Consider the following 17,007-nt stretch of genomic DNA (forward strand, 5'->3'; position numbering starts at 1 on the left):
ATGGCGATGATGTCTGTACCGGTAATAATAATAATAATAATAATAATAATAATAATAATAATAGTCTAATTTTCTATCCTGGTCTTGTGTTGTGGACATAGATTATTATTTGTATTTAGTTAAACTATGTAGTACTGTAGGCTAAGGGATTTGTTCTTAGGATTTTTTGATGAAATTGTCACAGAAAAAATAGTTTGAAAATATTAAACTTGTGTAGGTCTATGTACATTAATTTTGAATGTTGTAAAATGAACCTAAGTGTTGTTGTTTTTTTTATTGTTTTTATTCATTAGTAAACATTTTAAATTTCTGTGTGTTTATGGAAATTTCTTGTAATGTTTGGCTTTGTGTTAACTTGATTTAATTGATCTAAATACTTGAGTGAAATAATTGACCTTGTACTAATGTGTTCCTTTACTTTTCAGGTAAGTCTGTTGTTCCTGAAGCGTGAGGGAGGGAGGTGATGGTGGTGTGCGTGGGTGTGTGCGTGCGTGCCCGCCCAGGTGTACCTCAGCCCAGGTAAGTCTTAACACCAATACTCCAAGAATCAACCTTAGTATAAATTCTCCTCTTCCTTCCTTCCTTCCCTCCTCCTTCCTTCTCTCTCCCTCCGGCCCTTCCACTCTTCCTAACACTAACTGCTCCTAATCATACCTAACTCCCACCCCCCCCCCTCCCTACCAAATTTATTATTATTATTTTACACGAGATCAATTCCTCGTGTCTTTTCTTATGCAAATCTATAAATAAAAAAAAAATATATATATATCGTGCAGGTGTTAAAGTTTGTGTTGTGTAAGATCAGGTGAAGGTGGCGTGTATACGTGTTGTGTCTGTATGCGTGTTCTTTGGTCTGGCCCCCACGCAGCAAGCAGCCTCATTATGGGTGCTAAGCGTCTTGGGGTTCCCTGCTAAGATACACTTTACAGCAACATAAAAGCGCCGTCATACAGTGGGAGCTAACCTGCCCGTTCCCCCAACACCTGCCCCCCCTCTCACCTTACATGAGTTATGGGTGACGGATCAGCTGGTGGTTGGTGGTGGTAGTTGGGAGGTAGTGGTAGTTTTGGGGGTAGTGGTGGTGGTAGTTAAGGGAGGTGGTGATGGTGGTAGTTGGGGAGGTGGTGATGGTGGTAGTTGAGGGAGGTGGTGATGGTGGTAGTTGGGGAGGTGGTGATGGTGGTAGTTAAGGGAGGTGGTGATGGTGGTAGTTGGGGAGGTGGTGATGGTGGTAATCGAGGGAGGTGGTGGTAGAGGGGTAGTTGGGGAGGTTGTGGGTGGTGAGGGAGGTGGTGTGATGGTGGTAGTTAAGGAGGTGGTGATGGTTAGTTGGGGAGGTGGTGATGAGTGTGGTTAAGGGAGGTGGTGATGGTGGTAGTTGTGGGAGGTGGTGATGGTGTTGGTTGAGGGTGGTGATGGTGGTAGTTGGGGGAGGTGGTGATGGTGGTAGTTAAGGGAGGTGGTGATGGTGGTAGTTAAGGGAGGTGAGTGATGGTGGTAGTTAAGGGAGGTGGTGATGGTGGTAGTTAAGGAGGTGGTGATGGTGGTAGTCGGGGAGGTGGTGGTAGAGGGGGGTAGTTGGGGAGGTTGTGGGTGTTTCAGTATATATATCTTGAGTTTTTGTTAGAGATGGTGTTTATTGTTGTTTTGTCGTCGTCTTTGTTGTTGTCGTCGTCTTTGTTGTCGTCGTCGCTGTCGTCTTTGTTGTCGTTGTCTTTGCTGTCGTCGTCGTCTTTGCTCTCGTTGTCGTAGTTGTTGTCGTTGTCGTCTTTGTTGTCGTTGCTGTCGTCGTCGTCTTTGCTCTCGTTGTCGTAGTTGTTGTCGTTGTCGTCTTTGTTGTCGTTGTCGTTGCTGTCGTCGTCGTCTTTGCTCTCGTTGTCGTAGTTGTTGTCGTCGTCGTCTTTGTTGTCGTTGCTGTCGTCGTCGTCTTTGGTGTCGTTGTTGTCGTCGTTGTCAGATGAGGCGTTGATCTTAATGGTGGACGTCTGTGGTGAGGGTGATGCTGCCAGTACTAATAATGTCACTTCCTCTGTCGTCGCGTCGTAGTTGTCTGCAGTAATTGAGCCTCATGTTAGGGCTACTGTTGCTGCTACTGGATAGCCACGCTCCCTTTTTTTTAATGTTACTTTCTCTTCTTTGATGTTGCTACTGCTCCTTTATAGATGTCCATAGGTATTTATTGCTATTGTGGATGTTGGTGTTACTGTAATTGCACGCTACGGGTTGTTACTTTGTTGTGTTCGTGGTGGGGTGGAATGAACCTGTTGGCCTCGGATCTTCATATTCACCACCACGCCAGACCGCCCATCACCAGCCACTTACTCCATCTTGAGGCACACGCGACAGGTAGACGTTTTCCCTCCTCTATCTTCATCAGGTAAGGTATTCATCAGGTGAGACAGGCCCTGACAACCTCCCCTTTGCCTCTCCTGCCATCGGGTACTGTTGTTGATGTGACCCCGCTAGTGAGGGGTTCTCTCCCCACCATCATCTCCCCCCCCCACCTCATCTCCCCTACCACCTCATCTCCCCACCACCTCATCTCCCCACCACCTCATCTCCCCCACCACCTCATCTCCCCCCACCACCTCATCTCCCCCACTCACCTCATCTCCCTCACCCACCTCATCTCCTCCCCCACCACCTCATCTCCCCCACCACCTCATCTCCACCTCATCTCCCCCATCTCCCCCCACACACACCATGCAACACAGTGAAGATTCTGATGTGAAAATAAGATGATTCACGTTAAGGTAATTGACGACGATGAGGTGGTGTGTGTGTGTGTGTAACAAGAACATGATCGCCATGTATAGTGTTTCAGACCAACACCTGTACAACATAAAACTCACAGGGAGAAACACACAGGAAGGTGATGAGAAACACCGGCGTGGAGTGTCTCGTGTGTGGGTGTTGTTATGGGTGTTGGCGGGTGTGTTGTGGCCAGCGGGGGGTTGAGTCTGCCCGCCCCCCCCCATCCCCCACCCACCCCTCAGACCCCCCTACTCCCCTCACACCCCCACACCACGCCGCCGGGCCATGAGTTGTGCATCTGGGTTGTCGCAGATATATTACCCCCCTTGGCCCCTGCATACATATGGATGACTCTGCACCGCCTGTATAAAATATCCTCACACGCGATCGACACACCTGTATACGTTGGACGGCTCTGCTCTCTTGTTTCTCCTCTGCCATCATGACCAGCTCCTCCTCCTCCTCCTCCTCCTCCAGTTAACAAGTCTACTGATTGACTGTGTGTGGCTGGTTGGCCGATTGGTTAAGGTGGCTGTCTGTCTAGCTGGTTGATTAGTTTGCTGCCTGGCTGATTGGTTTAAGCCTTTAGGGGGTTAGCTGATTGGGGTAGATGGTTGATTGGGATGCTCTCGTGGGTCTGTTTGGTTGGCTGAGTAATTAATTGGGTGGCTTGCTGGTTTAGTGATTGGTTACCTGACGTATTGATTGGTTACTTGGCTTAATGATTGGTCACCTGGCTTACTAATTGGTTGACTGGGTTACTGGTTAGTTGGCTTACTGGTTGCCTGGAAGCTGGCTTTTTCTGGATAAGTCTTAGAAGTCAACCCTGGTCGTATGAACTTCTTTTCATGTGTCAGAGAAAAAATATATTCAGATGGAAGGAGTTAGTTAGATTATAGGAATGAATTATAGCTGAGGGAAGCATCATAGTGTTTACTGATATAATTTCAAAAGAGGGAGGTAATGGAGGGTTGGCGAAGTCAGTACCGTCATCAAGTCTTTCCCTGCCTGACGAGGACTGAGGTACGAATTTTCCTCTCAAATGGTCAGATGGTTCGACAAGCGAGGCAATATGGTGGTGTGGCTGCCAGGCTCACACAATCAGTTGGTTACGTCGAACGAGTTGGTTATGGTGTGGTCTGAGAGTGGCTCCCTCATAGCCAACTGGTTAACAACAGGCGAGCCCCAGTATGGAGGTGGGTGAGTGGATGAGGAGGTTGGATGAGTGGACGAGGAGGTGGACGAGGAGGTTGGATGAGTGGACGGGAGGTTGGATGAGTGGACCCGAGGAGGTTGGTGAGTGGACCCCAGAGGTTGGGTGATGGACGAGGAGGGTTGGGTGAGTGGACGAAGGAGGTTGGATGATGGACGAAGGAGGTTGGATGAGTGAACCCGAGGAAGTTGGGTGAGTGGACGAGGAGGTTGGGTGAGTGGACGAGGAGGTTGGGTGAGTGGACGAGGAGGTTGGATGAGTGGACGAGGAGGTTGGGTGAGTGGACGAGGAGGTTGGGTGAGTGGATGGACGGGGCTGCAACAACGACGACGACATGCTGGTGATAACACGACTGGCAGGCAGGCAGGCGGGAAGAGTAGTGTGGCTGTACACCCTCAGTGTTAGGAGACAGCTGTGTCGCCCGCAATGGTTACCTCACCACCACCTCCGACGACCTCCGAGGAACAGCAACGAGCGCCTCCCCCCCCCCTCTCTTCCTCCCTACACTGGATTGGGTGGTGGTGGGGGGATGTGGCTTTGTGCTGCCGACGAGGACGACGTGTCACCCCATTAAAGATTTACTGAAGAGGGGCGGGGCGACCAGGCATTTACCCATTACTGCCACAGCACATTTTTATAGCTGTCAGTACACACCATCTTCCTCCTCCTCCTCCTCCTCCTCCTCCTCTCTTACCTCTGGCCTCCTCCGCTCCTCTTCCTCCTGGCCTCCTCGTCCTCCCTCCCCTGTCTCTCCTCTCCAGTTCTCCTACTTCCACCGCCTTCTCTTCCACCCCTTATAACCTATTCCTGCATTTTATCATGAAGTTCCTTGCCTCTCCACACCCTCCTCAGAGCAGAACATTCATTATTTTCTTGGATGTGTTCAGTCGTACAACACACACACACACACACACACACATACACAAATTTACGTCTGGAACTAAAAAATTATTATTATTATTATTATTATTTATTGTGTGTGTGTGTGTGTGTGTGTGTGTGTGTATTGCTTTTATTTATTTATTTGTAGTAGTGTTACCGGGTATTATAACTGTCATATTTTGTTTTGTTTTAATATTTAATGTGTGTTCAGTATACTCACAGATGAAATAATAATGGGAGCCAGAAGTGAGTGTGTTGTGTTTGTGTATTTGTCATGATGGTGTTTCTCTGTCGGGCGACTTTCCTGTCAACTCGTCGGCGGCCGCTGAGTAAAGTTTTAATTGGGCTCAACTTTAGTTAAAGGCGGGATTGTTGGCTCGCGCGATGGTCCTTTTTGGTCGGGGCTTTTTGGCCAATGCGACAATCCCGGCAAATATCTATCATTTGTAGTTCCAACCGTCCATGTGTCTTGTATGGGTTTCTTATAGGCGTGTCTGCGTCTGTCTGTGTGCCTGATTTCTCCTGGCCATGTGTATGTCTCTGTGTTCCTGTTTTCTGTCGTTTGGTTGTGTTGTCTTCATGCTGAGTGGAGGCAGGAGACTTCATGGGGTTGGCTGGAGATAGGAGGTTTCACAGAGCTCGGGGAGGTAGGAGGCTTCATAGGTCTAGGGGAGGTAGGGGGCTTCACAGGGCTAGGGGAAGGTAGGAGGCTTCACGGAGCTGGGGGAGGTAGGAGGCTTCACGGAGCTGGGGAGGTAGGAGGCTTCACAGGGCTAGGGAAGGTGAGGCTTCACGGGGCTGGGGAGGTAGGAGGCTTCACCGGGCTGGGGGAGGTAGGAGGCTTCACAGGGCTGGGGTAGGTAGGAGGCTTCATGGGGCTGAGGAAGAGGCACTGGGAAGAGGCAGGCAGTGCTTGATCTGGCCCCCGTCCAGTGAAGAATGTGTTATCGATATGTATTGATGCCCTTGTCAGACGCAGCGATAGTGGGGACGCCCCTCCTGTGTCCCTCCCTACCGCCTCTCCCTCCCTGTCCTCCCTACCGCCCCTCCCTCCCTGTCCTCCCTGCCGCCCCTCCTTCCTTGTCCTCCCTGCCGCCCCTCCATCTCATCTCTACCTCCCTTCCTGTGTTCCTTCTTCCCCTCCTTCCCCTTGCTCCCTTCCCTCCTGTGTTCGTCTTTCCCCTCCATCCTTGCCGCATCTTCCTCTTTCGTCCCCTCATTATGCTCTTCCTCCCCCCATACTGCCCTTCTTCCTCCTCCCTTCACACAGCACCCCTTCACCCCCCCTCCCTTCCTCATACCATCACCTCCCTTCCCCTCATCCTGCCTTATACCATTCATTGCACCTTCCTCATCCTGCCTTATACCATTCATTGCACCTTCCTCATCCTACTTCCTGACATCATCTTAAATACAGTAAGTATTAATCTGTGTTCTTTACGGTAGTGTGTAGGAGGAAGGTACAAGACGTTCTGGAACTCCACTTGTATAGCGTGATGACTCGCCTCCTGACTCGTTAAAGTCCTCGTAAACAGAAGTAACGAACTGTTGTATTAAGTGTATTTTACGCAGGTTATTTTGGCCGGATGATGAACGTGATCGCTTTCTTTTTACTAATCTATTTTATTGTATTTTTATTTTATTTATTTTTATACTTTTAATATATGTTACTTCGTTGTACTTGGGTTCAGTGTAGTGAGTGTCTGTGCAAGATCCCTAGTCCCATCATGTAAGGGAGTAGTTTGGATAGTTTTTTGGTTATGAAAGTAGATAGTCCTGTGTGTTGTGGATAGTTTGTCTTGGTTGTTTTGTCTCGAAAAGAAATTCCACTTATAAAGAACGTCGAGTATAACAAGGAAGTGTTGTATGTCCAATTTGTTTTTGTTACATTACCTCTGTTTAGTATCCAGCATCCGTCTCTCCCTCCGTTCCCGCCCGCCCGCCCACCCACCCACTCTTACACCCATTTGACCAAGAGTTGTTAGGATGCAGTGTGCAGGCGTAGCGCCATATTTAGTGGAGCAGGTAATGTCGAGTCTTCAAAACCAATACAAGAATGGGTATAAATTACTCGCTTTAACTTATTATGAGGCGTGACGGCCAGCATGGGGGCGGAGGTATAGAGGCGACACCCAAGCACGCACTAAACTCTACATAAATATCAAGTTTATGGCTCTTGAGGCCCTAACGGTAATAATATAAAATGCCACTCTGCTATTATGTCTCAGAATGGCTGTGAATAAATTGAATCATTGCGCCTCGATTAAACTGGTGTCCGAACGAGTCCCCGCCGAGTGCCCTCTGCCTGGGACTACCCCTCTCCACCTGTGATCCGGCCGGCCCTCACTCACTCACGACTAATATGGTTAGGTTAACTTTTTTAATCTTCATTTTAAGCAGCATTTCTTAACCATGTAAACACCTTTCCTGGGAGACTGATTTAAAAACAGACCCTGGAAGACCCACCCAAGAATTGTTTCCTCCGCGGCCCCTCACTAACGCAGCTATGACCAATTTCTAAGGACCCTTGATTTTTTTTTCCTAGATGCTATACCGTTTTTTTTATTCGCAGTACTCGTCAGGGCTCCTGTACTAAACAGAATTACCAGTTGCTTGATGTGTTCGTGTATAATTTCGGATTCTTTGTCGTCTTGAGCGAACTTTGTCGGTGCTGTCCGTATTGTTTTGTATTTTGCTGCGTTTATTTAGTTCACTGTTCACTTTTCCTGACCTAACTAATGGGTGTTTTATCGCACGTGAGGAATGTTGCTTCATGTCCAGCTTAAGGTCTCTGACGTGGCTATTAGTATCTTAACTGACGCATTTGTAGTTTTTCTCTATCCGACCATATTTCACTCCTCTGTCTTCTCTCCCCCCCCCCCGTCCTCCTTCCTCCTCATTCTCCCCGTCCTCCTTCCATCCTTCTCCTCCCTCCTTCATCCTCCTCCCTCCTCTTTTTTTCCCTCTTGCTCATGTTACATCATCACTTTCTGGAGCCATCTACTAAATTTGATTGGATTTTAGTCTGGAACTAGACGACCCTGAATATGAGACGGGTAGGGTATAAGACGGGCAGGGTATCACTTTGATATCTTGGGTAGCAGGATTAAGGAGTGTTTGTGGTGGTTGTGGTAGCCATCGAGAGGTGGTGACGGTATGTTGTGGTGGTGATGGAGGCAACGGCAGCAGTGGAGATGGCAGTGACGATGGCGACAACGGCGACAGTGACGATGGCAGTAACGACGGCAGTGACGTTAGCGGCACGAGAGTACTTGGGTCGTATATCCCAGCGCTCGTTAGTGCACTGCTGAGCTCTGCTGATTGTTGATTGTTGTCTGGGGGGAGGAGCGGCGGGGTGCTGCTGCCTCCCACACCACCACTTCCTGCCCTTCTTGGTCCTCTGGTCTGCTGCTTAAGGAAGACTCGACTATTAGTACCATCTTGTGTGGTGATTCCAGAGCTCTCATTCCCCGGGGAGTCATACATGTATCTGTTCTTCCCGTACTGTTCAAGTTTAAATATTTAACGCCATTTAATCCACCATCTGTCTTTGCTTCGGTCAACTAATTAGAATTTTTGTTTTTTGCACAATCGGGGAAAAATTATTTACGAAACATCAAGAATCCGGACTGAGGTTTCTTATAGCTGCGCCGTTCCAGTCCAGTGGGTGTAGACTGAGGCAAGGAGGAAGGTGTCTTGGTAACCTGAAGGTGCAGTATATGGAAGTGTGGTGGTGTGAACATGGCCCGAGCAGATGTATCACGACAAACACGACTAATGTGACTGTAAGCTTGAGTGGATACAGGTCTGGTGTGTGTGTGTACGTGTGCAATAGTATATTTTTGTCACAATTAGCAGGAGACATTGGTTTGCACTTGTGGAAATAATGCAATTTTCTTTTTTTCATATTTGGTCTAAATGAATTGTGTGATGTGGTGTTTTTTTCTTCAATTGGTAGAAGTCAGTGTTGTGTTAGGTTAGGTTAGGTTAGGAAAAACATATGTGGTAGTGTCCTGTCAGAGGTGTTCCCAAGAGCGCAGAAGAGGTAGCTGAAACATGAGATGGTGTGTTAAGTATGGTTGCTTAAAAGGACATAGTCTCCTACAGAAATACTACGGCATCACCTGAAGATTAGCCTCCCAAGGTTTATTTCACCTGATGCTGAAACACCCTAACGCTACCTTGGAGACGGGAGGAGTGTGGTCAAGTTAGATTAGGTTACGGTACGGTAGATTCTGGGGTGAGATTAGCAATGGGGGCCAAGTTTCAGGTGACCCGCCATACGTTTCAGGGAGTTGAACCCTTTTAAAAAGAGAGTCAGAAGAGAGAGAGAGAGAGAGAGAGAGAGAGAGAGAGAGACTACACCTTAATGATACCTTTTTTACGTATAGATACCTGTTTGTTTACGTGTCTGAGGAAGATAGTTGTCATGGTACTATTATATCAACACTGAAAACAAAACAAAATATCGTGATGATGAGTTGTAAGGATTGTCCACTATCTCAAGTCCGATGTAAAAATATTGGCCTGAAGGGAAAGCTGATGGATTAGCCTTACTCCCTGACACCTGTTTAGTTAGTTGATTGTTTATATATGAGGGGAGTGAGGTGTGTTAGGGTGGGTTTGATACTCACGGAGGGATGGGCTGTGTAAAGGATGTGTTATGACGTGGGTGGACGTGATCAGTCAAACACCCACCACACCACACACACCACCACACCACACCATACCACCACACCACACCACCGTCATCATGTTTGGAGTACGATCTCTGGCGGCACGCACACTGATTAATTCTTTTACCTGGAGACTTTATAATAGATGCCACTTAAAAGGAAAAATTTACCGGAGTGATTAGATGTTTATAACCGGTTTAGTCTCTCTACCTCTGTGATTATTCAATAGGAAAGGAAGATATTCATTGTAGTTATCCTGTTTGTATTTCCTTATCTAGATGTGTTGGTGGAGTCATTTGGGTATGATTAAAACGCAATTAGAGACTTATGAACTGGCCTAAACGAGTCTTATAGAGTCGGTAAATGGAGAGTGATTTGAAGGTTATCATTATTATTGTAGGAAATTTATTGCCCTTTTGCTAATGTGCTTTTGCTAATGTGAGTTTGGGATCTCTCTCTCTCTCTCTCTCTCTCTCTCTCTCTCTCTCTCTCTCTCTCAGCATGGTGATGGCGATAGTGATGGCGATAGTTATGACTGTGGAGTGATGGTGTGGTGTGGTGTGATGTGGTGGTGGTTGTGGCGGCGGTACGAACAAGAGTGTTGGGTGTCGTGATGGTGGTGGGATGGTCGGTGAGCCAGCACCCACAGGAGAGAAGAAGAGGAGTTCGCTTGTTGGTTGACCCGGGAGAGTGAACAAGTCTATGTAAATTACTTCCTTACTACACACTGAACTACGTCAAATTTATATATCTTGTTTATATACTCCATAAACATTTTTACTCGACGTTACTGTAAACTCTATTCTAATATTATCCATTTTGATTAATCTCATCTGACATGATCTGATCTTACCTAATCTCACTCGACTTAATCTAATCCAGCCTAAACCAGTCTAAACCTAACCTAACGCACCGTAATCAAAGCAAGTCATTCTTACCAGGTAGCTACTTTTAGGGTGCCTATCTTCCCAGTCTGTGAGGTACCTGGCTATACATACTGTCGTGTGTGTGTGTGGGGGAGGGAGGTGTCTGTTGGAAGGGTTATTTACAAAGGTAGAATATTCATTGTTTAAAGGGAGGGAGAGTGGGAGTTGTTAGTACAGCAGCGGCAGCAATAGTAATTATACTCTCCCTGCTCCCTCTCCCCTTCCTCTTCCCTCTCTCTCCCTCCCTCTCCCCATCCTCTCCCCCATCCCTCTCTCCCCTCCTTCCCTTACCTTTCATTTCCTTTCTTTCTCTGGTACTGCTGCTCCTTTAGTCTTTTGTCAAAGGGACATGAGAAATGTGGTCCATGGAGGTGTGTGTGTGTGTGTGTGTGTGTGTGTGTGTGTGTGTGTGTGTGTGTGTGTGTGTGTGTGTGTGTGTGTGTGTGTGTGAAGCTCCTCGTGGTGGTGGCGGCGGCGGCCCATAAATTAGCCTGTGATCCAGTGTTTGGTGCGGCGTGTTTTTGCCAGCTGGGAGATAATCAGCTTAAATTTATCGCCGTCTTCACTCTTGGGTCGTCTCCCTGCCATTGTTGGGTATTAATCGCTCATTAGTGCAGGGTTGTGTATCGGCGATATTTCTGGAGTGCCGTGCTTGTGTGGTTCTCCTGATATACTAAGGAGGTATTCCCCCTTTCTCTCACTCAATCAAAGAGAGAGAGAGGGATGGGATATATTGGATCCATCGTGTACTCTTGTCTGTTTTAAAAATTTGTTAACACATTATAGTCTACGTATGTTTGGTAGGTAGTTGACGTGAGCTTTGTTGTGTATCTGTGTAAATGACGAGGGTTGAATTTTGTTGTAAAGCGCTGGTGATGGTGTGTGAATGTATCTTTTGGGGGTGGTTCTAATGGCTTGTAACATAATGGAAAAGTTATACCAGAGAACAGCTTTTAGGGTGTAGCTGAAGAAATACCTGGAGGGAGTATACTTTGACCACAAGAACGACATGGACTCTATACTTACACTCTCCAATAATTGACTTGCAGGGGGGGAGGGGGGGTGGTATCTCAGGTGTGTCCGTCGCCCAGGTAATCATCAAGCCATAAGGTGTGTGAGTTTACGAGTGTTTTCAGGGTTAAGCAAAGACATGAGAAAGAATCAACGAATTAAACACCAGACACAAATGCATTGATCGCGTTAACTGACAAGATAAAACTTAAACCAGAAATGTACACCAATTAAGGTAAGGGAGATACCTGCGTGTACCTGGAAATGAAAATGATTGAACTCACCACCATTGAGAGTCTTCCATGAGGGTAGCTTTTAGAGGCTCTTTTGATATAGCTTAGATTCCTCCAATCAGTGTAGGGAATAAATGCTCTTTGTGTGATCTTCATTTCGCTGTGCTTTAGTCATTTTACAAAGTTTTTTTCCCCAGCTTGTGTCGTTTTTTTCCCCCTGTTTGAATGCATTAAATCTCAGAGGACTCTTCTCGTTAGATATTCCATGTGTGTTGAGTGTCGGGGTGGTGTAGGTGGTGGTGGTGGTAGTAGTGGTGGTGATGATAGTAGTAGTGGTGGTGGTGATAGTGGTGGTGGTGGTGGTGATAGTGGTGGTGGTGATAGTAGTGGTGGTGGTGGTGCTTCTTGATTACTAAAATTGTGTATCGTTGACATGACATGCAGGCGATTTATTTACGCTCACCTCAGGTAATTTATAAGACGACAAATTTACTATCTGGTTCATTACTCATACACGCGCTGATAAGGTGGAATGTGTCAGTCATTTACACTCACACACTCACACACCTGTATGAGAAGTTGATTTATTTTCTCGTGTATCCATTTTGCATTAGTTATCGACATCTGATCCTCTCCAGTTTAAGGTGTGTGTGTGTGTGTGTGTGTGTGTTTTTGAGAGGTAGATTCGGCTCTATTGACGGTGTCAGACCCTCCTTTAGCAGGCCCCAACTCGCCCCCAGGGAACTGCGTAATTCACCAAGAAAACCACCGACTTTCCTCAAGCTTCCATATTAACTTTCCTTACATTTATAAATATTTAAACCTTATCTCTATTTTTGTACTCTTCTTGCCTGCCTTATCCCCCCTTAAAAGTGGCTCAACTTTTATATTTTTTTATGTTTTAAATGTCTGAATCCAGGGAGACGACTCACACTCCATCCACAGAGGCGACGAACTTTCCTCTGGGAAATAAATAAAACAAGTCCGCCATTCCCAGGAAGTGGTAAAAATGCACGCGAACAACGTAACGCTTTTTGGCGCGGAAATTCTTCTTGTTTTCATCCTGGACTCCCGCCTCCGCAGTCAAGTTTTGGCGGGAAAAAGACAAATTAGCTCTTAGGGACTCCTGAAGCGGCTTAGAGAGAGAGCTCCTTCCCACCCAAGGTTTTGCTCCTTTGTATCCTCCCAAAGTGTGTCCGGACTCCACCAACACCGTTTGTGAGAGTGATAGAAATTGGTTATAATATTGATATTTCCGCCTCGCTCAGATGTTGAAGGTGTTGTTGTTCTTTGTTTTGTTCTTGTGAGAGTTGTTGTTACGTTTAAGCTTGGTAATTAATTATTTTAATAAGTTCTTCTTCTCCTCCTTACACCCTCCTTTACGCTCCTATCCTCACTCTTTCCTTTCTTCTCGTCTTCACTCCCTCCTTACCCCACCACCTCTTCAATCTCCTTTTCTCCTCTTCTACTTAATCATTCCTCCCCCTCTTCTCCTTCCCACACTTCCCACCATCTCCCCTCCGCCCACCTCACCAACACCCCCCTCCACCACCCCACCTCACCAACACCCCCCTCCCCCACCCCAACCTCACCAACACCCCCTCCCCCTTCCTTGGCCCATCACGCAGCTTATATAGAGACGTTAGTGTGACATTTCAAGTGTTTATTTATCTATAACGCGGCAGTAAAAGCCCTGGGTTATGATCTCAACTGAAGGCTGAGGCGGCAGTGCTAACAAAGGGGGTGGAGGGTGGGGGGGAGGGGGCTTTACCTTCCTTCGTGACTCATCTTCTTCCTTCGTCTTCATTCTCTTTCTCTGTCATTTTCTATTTGGTTTTACTGTTTCTTTTGCTTTCACTTCTTTCTTTTGCTTTCACTTGCACTTTTTTCTTTTGCTTTCACTTCTTTTTTTTGCTTTCACTTGCACTTTTTTCTTTTGCTTTCACTTCTTTCTTTCGCTTTGACTCACTTTTTCTTTCGCTTTCACTCTTTCACTCATTTTCTCTTTTTTTTTACTCAATTTAAATGGTACGTAGTAGATAGGTAGACAGATAAGTAGATGATGCTTAAGGTAGGTAGGGTGATAGAGAGTTAGGTACCTACGGCGTGTGGGGGAGGGAGAGGATCTTTGGACCTTCTTCAGGTAGGTACTGTACCCCACCAGATTAACCTTTGTTGTCAGTTCCTGTCCCTTATTAGTCACCCCTCCTTCCTACCCCCCCCTTCTCTCTTTATATACCTCTTCCTCATTCTTCAGCTTCTTTTTCCTCATTCTTCAGCTTCTTTTTCCTCATTCTTCAGCTTCTTCATTCTTCCTGCTCTTCTTCCTCATTCTCATACTTCTCATTTTCTTTTATCTTCGTGTATTTCCTTCTTCTCACCATTCTCCTCCTCCGTTCCCTCTTCCTATTTCCTTGTCATTTCTTTAATACCTTTTTTGTTTTCCTATCCCCTATCTTTCTCCCTTCTTCTCCTTCACTCCCTCTCCGTATCCACTCCCTTCCTCCTCTTCCCTAACCTCTTCCCTCCTCCTCTTTCCTATCCAGTCCCCTCCTTTTCCTTCCTCTCTCTTCCCATCCTCCTCCTTATCCACCCCCTCCTCTTCCCTATCTATTCCCATCCTCTTCTTCCCTAACCCCTCCCATACTCTTCCTTCCTACCCACTCCCTTTCTCCTCCCCCCTATCCATTCCCCCTATCATTACCCCTATCTATCCCCCCCATATCTATTCCCCCTCCCCCTCCTCCCTATCCCTTACCTCCCTCCTGAAGGCGCAGCGTCTTTCTTCTCCTGTGCAGCGTAAGAGGTTAAGGTTGTACCCAGTGGAGTGGTGAGTGTTTGTCCAGTATCAGAAGACGATGGCCACCACACACATTGCTTCATTAATGCTAGAGTTGTGTTTTCCTTGATTTTCCATGCCAACTCGATCATGGACGCCGCGGGGGAGCCTCCACTCTCACTGCATATCACCTGCATTCACAAGTCTTCATACATTAAATTTGTAGGAATGCACAAGGAGTGTTCGTACCGTGGGTCAGCGTTTTTCTTGTTGCTGTTTTTTTTTACTATGTTTATTTGGATGTTTGGAATTGTGTCTTCAGGTTAAGTAACGAGTGAATGCGACAATGAGGAGTGATGGGGCAGTCGTGTGTAATAGTGTCTCGGCTGGGACATAGCAATACGCTGGACTCTCAACACAGATCAACCATGCATTTGGACTCAAGCTTCGACCCATGACCCGCCAGAGGGACGTACCCCCAGCTGGAGCTGATCAGGGGGTCCCCCTTTATGGCCAGTGGGAGTAAAGGCGGGAGTGGTGCGACACGCCGCCACACCACTCACAGAATCTTTGTCCAGTGGGTTTTGTTGTGTTCGTTTTCCACGCTTGTCTACAGTGACGGTGGCTGAGACGAGACAGGATTAGGTTTTCTGATTTTAAGGATAAATCCATTTCCCTTTCCCTCCAAGAACTGGTTTTGGTGCTTTTGACGTTTTTCTTCAACTTATCCATCAACCTCACTTGTGGAAACTGAATTTCTTTCTGTTCAAGATCTTGGATACGTCATCCTTGACAAGATCGGTTAATCCTTTGACAATTTGCAGAGATGAAGAGGGCTTATGCGGTCCACTCTGGACGCTCGCTAATCGCCTTTACACCTGGGGAATATAATGGTCATGTTAGCGCACAGTAATCAGCGCGTGAAGCAATTTGAGTCACCCAATTTTTACAACCTGCGTGAGTCTGGAATGCGACCCACCAGACGCCTCCTCCTCCTCCCAGACCGTCGCGTTGGAGTCGCGCTTGGTCACACGGGCCATTTTTACCTTGTAAGGCCGCGCCATGGTGCAAACATCAGAAAATGGACATTTGTATACGCCTGTTATAGAAAACGGAGGTATTATAGTATGAGTTTGTTCGTCCGTCTGTGTGTCTGTAAACTTTTCTTTTTCCGGTATAGCTCTTGAAAAACACCTCACTAAAATATTTATCTCCAGCGAAAGAATAGGGTATGTCAAAAGTCAGGGTCAGATGTACCAAGAGGTGTATAATATAGCGATTGTCTGTACTCTGCCTTGTTGTTGGCTACGGAGGAAAAAAAGTGAATTATATGTTTGCTTTGATTACGAGTTGATGTATGATTATACGTTGCGCTATAATGAAGGGGACGTTATCACACTATCTTTGATAAGAGCCGCTAACTAGCATATTATAGTGTGATGCTGAGCAAACTGAGGTGAGTGATGTACCTGAGTTGGGTTTAGCATATTAGTGGAGGAGTGTGGCCGGCGCAACACGTGGACCCACCTGTGGACTTGAGGTCTCCCCAACCACACCACCATCTGCCTGCTGCCGCCGCCTCATCTTCCATGGCTTTAACTCCTGAATACCACTCTTGGCTGGCTGGCTGACTGACTGACAAGTGTGCGATAACTTTTTTTCACCAGCTGTTAACAAGGCTCCTGGTCAAGTATTATCATTCTTGTTATCATTTTACGCGCTGCTTCTTCTCCTTGATCTTATCGTCAGGTTCCCTCCTGTTGGTGAGGATCGTATTGCAATCATCCTGTCCTTCCGTATGTCAGTCCACCTGTCAGTCTGTTTGTTTCTCCGTCTTAATCTGTCTGTTCTCAGAATATTTCTTGAACGAGTGGACATATTTCCCTGAATATTATTGTGTGTTTCCATCAAGACGTTGTTGTGTTTTTAATGTTTTATGTTTTTGTGCGTTAGGTTATATTTTGATTTATGATTATTCTGTGTATTGTGTGTGGGTTTTTGTTTTTGTTTCGTGTGTTTGTTTTACCTCAAGACCCTTTGCTCTTAAGTGTTTGTAGGATGAAGTGGAATGATCGTCTACGTCGACTTTGAATATGGATGGCATGATTTTTTTTATTATTATTTGGTTCATTATTTTAATCCGTTGCTATTTTGTTTTTATTACTGTAGCCTCTTTAACTGTACTTATTGTTTCTGATTGATTCACCTGTATTTGATGTCTTACCTGTCCGTTTTGTATCTTGAGTAATGCTCCTGTACTTCTCTCTCTATATACCTGTACTTGCTGTATCTCATTTCTTATGGTCCTGTACTTGGGTTTATACCTGTACGTGTCCGTGAGGTGTTGCTTCTGAGTTCAATATATTAGATGAATGAACCAAACTGGAGTGTCATAATAGCCATTGGGTTAGGTTAGGTTACGTTAGGTTAGGTTAGAATACGTTAGGTTAGGTTTGGTTAGGTTAGGTTAGGTCGAAGTCTATTATATTTAGGACTGGGACACATTTGACCATTTACCCTTGAGAATCCAGGC

At 46.3% G+C, this 17,007-nt stretch overlaps 2 protein-coding genes across 9 annotated transcripts in view; one reads left to right on the forward strand and one right to left on the reverse strand.

The window, feature by feature from the left end:
* Positions 1-17,007, forward strand: part of LOC121866828 (plexin-B-like) — a 441,813-nt gene that overhangs the window by 52,975 nt on the left and 371,831 nt on the right. The window lies entirely within an intron of this gene.
* Positions 1,599-15,538, reverse strand: LOC121866827 (protein PFC0760c-like). The gene is made up of 4 exons (XM_042366558.1): positions 15,454-15,538; positions 14,951-15,099; positions 14,569-14,665; positions 1,599-2,050 (listed from the first exon to the last, which is right to left on the reverse strand). Exons 1-4 carry the CDS (start codon positions 15,536-15,538, stop codon positions 1,599-1,601), a joined length of 783 nt encoding a protein of 260 aa, XP_042222492.1.

The sequence above is a fragment of the Homarus americanus genome, unplaced genomic scaffold (assembly GCF_018991925.1).
Source record: "Homarus americanus isolate GMGI-L3 unplaced genomic scaffold, GMGI_Hamer_2.0 scaffold40108, whole genome shotgun sequence".
Classification (NCBI taxonomy): domain Eukaryota; kingdom Metazoa; phylum Arthropoda; class Malacostraca; order Decapoda; family Nephropidae; genus Homarus; species Homarus americanus.